This window comes from Aulonocara stuartgranti, assembly GCF_965226115.1.
Source record: "Aulonocara stuartgranti genome assembly, chromosome: 4".
Taxonomy (NCBI): Eukaryota; Metazoa; Chordata; class Actinopteri; order Cichliformes; family Cichlidae; genus Aulonocara; species Aulonocara stuartgranti.
The window spans coordinates 22,024,147-22,033,990 of NC_138942.1; the positions used below are offsets into that span (position 1 = coordinate 22,024,147).

At 40.0% G+C, this 9,844-nt stretch overlaps 1 protein-coding gene across 1 annotated transcript in view; it reads right to left on the reverse strand.

Annotated features, from left to right (window-relative positions):
* LOC309705666 (uncharacterized protein) overlaps window positions 1-7,545 on the reverse strand; it is a gene marked incomplete at both ends in the record, with an annotated part of 39,950 nt that extends 32,405 nt beyond the window's left edge. Inside the window, 5 exons of the mRNA XM_082531588.1 lie at window positions 2,603-2,699; window positions 3,189-3,286; window positions 4,044-4,118; window positions 4,248-4,415; window positions 7,500-7,545. Of these exons, the coding sequence (XP_082387714.1) occupies window positions 2,603-2,699; window positions 3,189-3,286; window positions 4,044-4,118; window positions 4,248-4,415; window positions 7,500-7,545 (484 nt within the window). The remainder of the gene's footprint in view (window positions 1-2,602; window positions 2,700-3,188; window positions 3,287-4,043; window positions 4,119-4,247; window positions 4,416-7,499) is intronic.
* Window positions 7,546-9,844: the final 2,299 nt, after the last annotated feature.

Sequence of the window (9,844 nt, forward strand, 5' to 3'; positions counted from 1 at the left end):
AGCTGTCAACCATTTAACAGTTTCTGAGTCTATATTTAAAATATTATAATTTTTATGGCATTGTTAGCACCAACTAGTGCAGTCCTTCTTAAAGTGTGGGGCCCGCCCCCTGGGGGGCGCAGAGCCATTGCAGGGGAGCGGAATGAAAAGGGGGGGGGGGGGACAAAACGCTTGGACACTGCTTACACGGGGCGCCTACAGAAACGCAAAGCAGGGGATGCAGCGTCGCTGAATATGTTTCCAAACCAACTTCATTCTAAGCCAAAGACTAGAAAATATGGTGAAGCATATCTTCCCTTTGGCTTCACCTGCACAAGTGCCAAGGTAGGTCTCCACTGCAGAATTGATTTTCCCTTCGTAGGGAGCAAGGCTGGGCTGTTTAAATCACGGACAAACAGGATCCCACAGTTGTTTATGTTTTTAAACCCATTTTGCACAGTGAGGCATTTTTTGAAAAATGTATTGATAGCAATGTTGAATATTATTACACATGGAAAAAAAACAACTACACATAAAATAATCACTGTGACGCCTCTGCCTTTCCAAATGGAGGGACAGTAACTGCGTGTGTATATGTAAGCGTGTAAAACCTGAAGATAGTAAGATTAACAGTATTTCGTCTCTATCTGCCATTCTGCAACTCATCTCATGTAAACAATAACGTGGCGCACAGTGTGACGTGAAAAAAAGGCACATACCTTTGATGTTGAGTGACGAACTCTGTATTCCTCGTCCACACGTAAACGCAAAAAAGGGTTTAAAACATCTCCATTTTCGGTGATTCGAAACGCAGTTTACGTGTGGACGAAACAGCTGCGTTTTCAAAAATACCCGTGTAGGTGTGGACGTAGCCTAAAAGAGTTAGTAGTTTATTTTATTACTACCTGTAATTTATTGCAGATTACTTGTATTTGTTTTAACTGTTTACTAAATGTTTGAGGTGTGAAATAAACCGCAATGGAGCAAAATATGGGTGTGTGTGGTTGGAGGATGTGTTAGTGCGCGTGCGTGCGCGCGTACACGCGCGAGAAGGGGGCGGGGGGCGCGAACATTTTTCTTGTAAAACAAAGGGGGGCCTAGCAAAAAACGTTTGGGAACCACTGAACTAGTGCAAGAAAAGAATGTTGATTACAGTTCAGCGTTTAACTCAATAGTGCCCAGCAGATGGTTCACAAAGCTGAGGGATGTAGGACTCAACAGCCGTCTGTGTGCATGGGTGCTGGACTTCCTCACTTGCAGAACTCACGTGGTGAGGGTGGATAGATGCGTCTCTAACAGCGTCACCATTAACAGGGGTGTTTCCTCTCGCCACTGCTCTACTCCCTCTATACTTCAGACTGTGTGGCCACCCATGGATCCAACACCGTTGTGATGTTTGCTGACGACACCGTGGTGTTGGGCGCCATCTCCAACAACGATGAGGAGGCCTACATTGACGAAGTGAAGAATCTGGCATCATGGTGCCAGGATAACCACCTCCAGCTGAATGTCAGCAAGACCAAGCAGCTAGTGGTGGACTTCAGAAGGAGTCAGCACAGAGACTAAAAGCCCATTATCATCAATGGACCTCCAGTGGAGAGGGTGCAGTCCTTCAAGTATCTCGGTATCCACATTTCATCAGACCTGACATGGTCTGCCCACATTCAGGTCTAGACCAAAAAAGGATAGGCAGCGCCTGTACCACCTCTGACAACTGAGAAAGTTCAGGGTCTCGCCAGTGATCCTCATGACTTTCTATGCAGGCGCTGTGGAGAGCATCCTCACACAGAACATCACATCCTGGTTTGGGAACAGCTGTGTTAAGGACCAAAAAGCTCTTAAGAGAGTGATCCGTACAGCAGAATGCTGCTGCAGGATTGCCCCTCCCCCCTTAGGGGAGATGCTGGACTAGAGCAGGTCAGATACTGAAGGACCCATCCCATCCGGGCAACAAACTGTTCCAAGGTTCCATATCATCCGGGCAAGTACAGAGAGACTCAAGAGGAGCTTCTAGTCCCAAGCCATCCGGGCACTAAACCTTAACAAACTGAACTAAGATTTTCAACAAAGTACTAATCCTAATATCCATCATTATGTCCTTCACGTATATTTGGTAATCACTTTTCCTTATTTCTAGTATGAAGTAGACCTAATCCACTCAGTAAAATAATTTGAACAAAATGAAATATTTCCACATCAGTTTGCCAAACAGATTCAGAAACAGATTTTATAAACTAAAACAAAAGGTCTGGCATATCTTTCTTAAAGGCTCCTGTTTTTGTTTGTTTATTTGTTTATTTATTTTATTTTAATTGGGTCTATCACATGCAATAATCTATATTCCCTACGGATATGCTGACAGATATTTGATTTCCTGTCAATGGAAAGAAACTTAGTTATGTTTGTGGTTCGATCCACCACAAACATAACTAAGTGATCCTCTTGTAAAGTGTTTGGATGTTTTTTGGAAAAGACATTTAATACATGTATAAAATAAATTTAAAAATTTTTATTTTTTGTTTGTTTGTTGTTTGTTTTCTTTTACTGTTAAATTCAAAGTGTTTTAGTGTTAGATTTGAAATGCTTAAATCAAATCCTGAATGATAATAAAAAGTGTAGTTACCTGGAGAAGCTGTTGTCGTGGTTGAAGCAGCTGTGGTTGTGGTTGTTGTTGCCACCGTTGTTGTGGTTGGAGCAGATGTTGTTGTGGTTGGAGCAGCTGTTGTCGTGGTTGGAGCAGCTGTTGTCGTGGTTGGAGCAGCAGTTGTGGTTGCTGATGCCACCGTTGTTGTGGTTGGAGCAGCTGTCGTTGTAGTTGGAGCAGCTGTTGTCGTGGTTGGAGCAGCTGTCGTTGTAGTTGGAGCAGCTGTTGTCGTGGTTGGAGCAGCTGTTGTCGTGGTTGGAGCAGCAGTTGTGGTTGCTGATGCCACCGTTGTTGTGGTTGGAGCAGCTGTTGTCGTGGTTGGAGCAGCTGTTGTTGTGGTTGGAGCAGCTGTTGTTGTGGTTGGAGCAGCTGTGGTTGTGGTTGGAGCAGCTGTTGTCGTGGTTGGAGCAGCAGTTGTAGTTGTTGGTGCCACCGTTGTTGTTGTTGGAGCAGCTGTGGTGGTGGTTGGTGCCACAGTGGTTGTAGTTGGAGCGGCTGTTGTTGTGGTTGGTGCTGCAGTTGTTGTGGGTAAAGTACAGGTTGGTCCACTTTTTATGGTACCAACACTCTGCATGAAAGGTAGAGAACCCAGGCTTGAAGCAACTGCACACAGGGTGCTGGATGCACAGCCGTAAGCTGGAAAATCATTGGTGCCATCGTTCACTGTAGATGAAAAATCCCAGTTTCAACAATTTCACATATTTTTAGACATACATGACTGTGTAGTAGCCTTTGAAAATCAAGACATACTTATATAAAATTATAATATTAATGGGTATAAGTTCGAAAAGTTTTCGAGGCATCATTTCAGTCAGTTGTTTGGTGACTGTCAAATTTAAGTTATTGAAAACATGTACTCACAATGTCAGAACCCAAATGGATTTCCTTTTAATGAACAGTGTTCCTACACTCGGTGTTCTATTATCACATATGTTTTTTTTCCATTTAAAGCAGGTAACTGATTTTTCCATCATCATGAAATCAAAGTGCTCCTCTTGATGTTTTCATGTGTATTTTCTTTACTTTGCTCTTTTTTTGATGGACATTTATCTCTTTGTTTTCAGCTCTTGTTTTATACAAATGATTAGTCATGACAATAACTGACAGATTAATCACTACCTCCATGCTTCAAATATTTCGGGAATACTTCTTAACTAATATATTTATGTGTTGTGGAAAAATATGTATCATTTCCTACACTGATTATCAAATCTTCATCTTTAACGATTTAAAGTACAAAATCACATTCATTACAAATACGGATAAAATGCTTGGTTATGTTTTTCCTGACTGATTGAAAAAAAAGAATGTTTGTTGAATTTATTTTATGCAAAAACCAAATTTAAAGATGCTTTTTGTTAAAGTATGCATGATGAAGACTCACTCATTGATTGAAAGCATTGGTCCTGCACCCCCTGACATTGCAATGGTGTGTTGCACTGAGAGGTGGAACAAGAGTTACATAGTAGGCCGTTACTTGACTGAGGAGTAGGGGCTGAAACAGAAAAGTATATAATTTCACTTTAGAACAGAATATTTCAGCAGATATCAGATTATTGTTTCTTATCCTTTTCTGTCATGTCTGTTCGGTTATGTGTCTTTAACTTAACTGATTTCTACTTACCAGCCAGAGTTGCTGAGTTGCAGTTATCCGTGTTGCAGCACGTGGCAGATGCAAGAGCACTTTGAACACCCAGGTCAACTGAAAATGTCTGAGAGCCCGTAGTTGGACACAGGGAGGAAGATGCACATGCCTTGTAGATTTGTGTTACGGTAGTTCCAGATGAGGTAGCTGCAAAGTAATTTTAATATTTTTAATGATGAATTTTATTAATGTTGATGGAAAGCACACAGAGCTTCACAGGTATTTGAAATTTACTGAACTGTATGAAATAATATGAAGAAAAGATTACCTAAAATAGTAGCTGTAACACACATGGTCTCTGAAGAACATGTTTTTGCTACTGTGGTTGAACACGTCTGATCTGTGCAGGTTTGACACTGAAGGGCTCCAGCTGCAATCAGGAGAGAAACAATGAAAGGACTGAAGTTAAAATGAAAGATTACAGGTTTTTAAATAACCCACTATACTAGTATTATTAAAGAGTCTTTATCTCTTCTATTTTTTAAGCTGTTGCACAGATTGATGAAATGCTGTTAATCCCTTTAACATCTGTATAAATATATTTTTTAATAAAGTGACATGAAACACTACATTAGTGTTTATTTAAGGTTAATGAAATAAGGATCATTTAAATCATGGAGGCCTGCTCCAACAGCTGTCAACCATTTAACAGTTTCTGAGTCTATATTTAAAATATTATAATTTTTATGGCATTGTTAGCACCAACTAGTGCAGTCCTTCTTAAAGTGTGGGGCCCGCCCCCTGGGGGGCGCAGAGCCATTGCAGGGGAGTGGAATGAAAAGGGGGGGGGGGACAAAACGCTTGGACACTGCTTACACGGGGCGCCTACAGAAACGCAAAGCAGGGGATGCAGCGTCGCTGAATATGTTTCCAAACCAACTTCATTCTAAGCCAAAGACTAGAAAATATGGTGAAGCATATCTTCCCTTTGGCTTCACCTGCACAAGTGCCAAGGTAGGTCTCCACTGCAGAATTGATTTTCCCTTCGTAGGGAGCAAGGCTGGGCTGTTTAAATCACGGACAAACAGGATCCCACAGTTGTTTATGTTTTTAAACCCATTTTGCACAGTGAGGCATTTTTTGAAAAATGTATTGATAGCAATGTTGAATATTATTACACATGGAAAAAAAACAACTACACATAAAATAATCACTGTGACGCCTCTGCCTTTCCAAATGGAGGGACAGTAACTGCGTGTGTATATGTAAGCGTGTAAAACCTGAAGATAGTAAGATTAACAGTATTTCGTCTCTATCTGCCATTCTGCAACTCATCTCATGTAAACAATAACGTGGCGCACAGTGTGACGTGAAAAAAAGGCACATACCTTTGATGTTGAGTGACGAACTCTGTATTCCTCGTCCACACGTAAACGCAAAAAAGGGTTTAAAACATCTCCATTTTCGGTGATTCGAAACGCAGTTTACGTGTGGACGAAACAGCTGCGTTTTCAAAAATACCCGTGTAGGTGTGGACGTAGCCTAAAAGAGTTAGTAGTTTATTTTATTACTACCTGTAATTTATTGCAGATTACTTGTATTTGTTTTAACTGTTTACTAAATGTTTGAGGTGTGAAATAAACCGCAATGGAGCAAAATATGGGTGTGTGTGGTTGGAGGATGTGTTAGTGCGCGTGCGTGCGCGCGTACACGCGCGAGAAGGGGGCGGGGGGCGCGAACATTTTTCTTGTAAAACAAAGGGGGGCCTAGCAAAAAACGTTTGGGAACCACTGAACTAGTGCAAGAAAAGAATGTTGATTACAGTTCAGCGTTTAACTCAATAGTGCCCAGCAGATGGTTCACAAAGCTGAGGGATGTAGGACTCAACAGCCGTCTGTGTGCATGGGTGCTGGACTTCCTCACTTGCAGAACTCACGTGGTGAGGGTGGATAGATGCGTCTCTAACAGCGTCACCATTAACAGGGGTGTTTCCTCTCGCCACTGCTCTACTCCCTCTATACTTCAGACTGTGTGGCCACCCATGGCTCCAACACCGTTGTGATGTTTGCTGACGACACCGTGGTGTTGGGCGCCATCTCCAACAACGATGAGGAGGCCTACATTGACGAAGTGAAGAATCTGGCATCATGGTGCCAGGATAACCACCTCCAGCTGAATGTCAGCAAGACCAAGGAGCTAGTGGTGGACTTCAGAAGGAGTCAGCACAGAGACTAAAAGCCCATTATCATCAATGGACCTCCAGTGGAGAGGGTGCAGTCCTTCAAGTATCTCGGTATCCACATTTCATCAGACCTGACATGGTCTGCCCACATTCAGGTCTAGACCAAAAAAGGATAGGCAGCGCCTGTACCACCTCTCACAACTGAGAAAGTTCAGGGTCTCGCCAGTGATCCTCATGACTTTCTATGCAGGCGCTGTGGAGAGCATCCTCACACAGAACATCACATCCTGGTTTGGAACAGCTGTGTTAAGGACCAAAAAGCTCTCAAGAGAGTGATCCGTACAGCAGAATGCTGCTGCAGGATTGCCCCTCCCCCCTTAGGGGAGATGCTGGACTAGAGCAGGTCAGATACTGAAGGACCCATCCCATCCGGGCAACAAACTGTTCCAAGGTTCCATATCATCCGGGCAAGTACAGAGAGACTCAAGAGGAGCTTCTAGTCCCAAGCCATCCGGGCACTAAACCTTAACAAACTGAACTAAGATTTTCAACAAAGTACTAATCCTAATATCCATCATTATGTCCTTCACGTATATTTGGTAATCACTTTTCCTTATTTCTAGTATGAAGTAGACCTAATCCACTCAGTAAAATAATTTGAACAAAATGAAATATTTCCACATCAGTTTGCCAAACAGATTCAGAAACAGATTTTATAAACTAAAACAAAAAGTCTGGCATATCTTTCTTAAAGGCTCCTGTTTTTGTTTGTTTATTTGTTTATTTGTTTTATTTTAATTGGGTCTATCACATGCAATAATCTATATTCCCTACGGATATGCTGACAGATATTTGATTTCCTGTCAATGGAAAGAAACTTAGTTATGTTTGTGGTTCGATCCACCACAAACATAACTAAGTGATCCTCTTGTAAAGTGTTTGGATGTTTTTTGGAAAAGACATTTAATACATGTATAAAATAAATTTAAAAATTTTTATTTTTTGTTTGTTTGTTGTTTGTTTTCTTTTACTGTTAAATTCAAAGTGTTTTAGTGTTAGATTTGAAATGCTTAAATCAAATCCTGAATGATAAGAAAAAGTGTAGTTACCTGTGCTGGATATTCCCAAGAGAAGGATCAGAGCAGTCACCTTCATAGTGATGAACAGGTCAGTTCTACAGATTAGTTTCCCTGGACTGATACTAAACCTCAGGAGCACTGCTACACTTTATATACTGAACAGGTGAATTCAGGATTGGGTGTGTTTAAATTTTTAAAGCATGAACATTTAGAAAAATCATTTGTCAAAGGGTGTGGTACACTTACCACACCCTTTGTTCAATTGTACATTGATACAAAAAGGGTATGCAGCAGCGTCCTCATTTTCTCTTTTGCTATGTAACATTATTTTAGTTACATATTCATGCATGTCTTGCATTTCGTTACTTACTAAATTAATGTGACTCCATTAATACTGGTCAGAGTTGATAAAACCTGGTAGAGTTTGGAATGAATAGCCATGGTGAGATAATTCCTACCTCATACTACATGAAATATTGCAATGCATTAATGCATTATTTTTTAAAATCCCTCAAAACCTTTTGAAGATTTAATGTACATTTACCTACAGTTTAATGTATATGTATTCCTCATTACTTTTTTCGAAAGGCTTAGCACAACAAACAATGTTTCGGCTTTAATGGCATGAGCCATGGACATTGTCCGGCTGTAGTTACTGTAAAGTCATAATCAATATAAGTCTGTGACCTGAGCTAGAAACAGTCAAAGCACATATGCAAAGGTTGAAACACCATCCCATTTGTATAGTTTGACATCATGTTTTAAGTATACTGTTAAATTATCATGGTACATTTCTCCCCCCCCCCCCCCGATTAAATGTAATGCAATTCTTGCTGTTGTGATGTGACACCATTATTTCTATGGATAAATACATCATGCAAACATAAGTCACTGTTGTTTTCTATCAGAAACTCAATATATGAAGGTGATTTGTGTCTTTATAGATCCACTGTGATCTGCATATTATAATGTAGATGTAACATCACTAGACTCATGAAAAGACTGAAATGTATTGCTGGAACAGAAAAATATCTCTGCAGCTCATAATCTTTTTATGTAAATGGCAAATTTATAGTTAAAATCAAGATTTTTAGAATACATTTGACTTTGTCAGGGAAATATCTGTCTAAAACAGATATATAATGATATATAATCACTTATTTATTGCACAGGTTGGCTCGTTTGTATTAATACTAATCTGTAATTTTGACAAGCCCAGTAACCGGTCTGTTCAGTGAAATTAATTAGACAGAGGCTTAAAACTGCTGCAGGAGCAGGTGTGGCAGCAGTCTCACCTTGAGTGTGACATTAATATTTGTACAGGGAAGGAACCGGAATTTTACTCAGCTGCTGTAGAGAAGTATATTTTAGCTCAAACTTTTCTGTTTTCTCTTTCATCAATTGAAATGAATATTTTGCACTTTGTTAGTTTTGCTATTAATATTTATAATATTGATATCAATGCTTTGACAGTTTGCACACATCACCAAGAACAGAAGAAGCTACAACTTTAATAAAAGCTTAAAGAAACATTAAAGAAACTGATGGACATTATGGACAATGCCAGGCATCCTCTGCACACAGCCATTAACAACCAGAAGAGTCTGTTCAGTGACAGGTTGCTTCTCCCAAAGACAAGAACTAACAGACTTAAAAACTCCTTTGTCCCACACGCCATCAGACTGTTTAACTCCTCTCTGGAGGGGAGAGGGAGGGGAAACAGGAGGACAAAGGAGGGAACAACTAAGCTGTAGTGCCTCTGCACCTCACTGTGCAATACCTTTTGTGCAATACTTTTGTAAATAGTCAACGGTGCAATAGACTCAATACTTGAAATGTGCAATTCACTTGTATTTTTATTTTTATTCCTATTTATTCTATTTATCCCCTTCGTATATTTTATTTATATTGTCTCTGTATTTATATATATGTGTGTGTGTGTATAACTCTGTAACTTCTGTCGGTGCTGTGCTTTTTTGGAAATCGAATTTCCCAGAGGAACCCACCCGAGGGATTAATAAAGTTCTATCTTATCTTATCTTATCTTATCTTAAAATACTTGAAATTATTTAGTGTGAGTAGTTATGCAGTGCTAACAAAGGACTGTTTTTCAATGACTTTTCCGCACCCTCTCTTATTGAGATATAATCTATTTATATCTTAACAATAGCAAGGATGAAACATAAGGTATTCTTTTTATCAGGTCTGCCACACACACCCCTTTTCTATGCACATCATGTTTTGTTTTTTAATTCTGGCTTCTCTTCTATGTGTGTTTCGTGCATTGGTAAAAGGACAACAAAGACGGTTGATTTTCATGCAGGATATTTTTACTTTATATTCTGGTTTATCTCGTTATTCAATAGCTAGTTTCA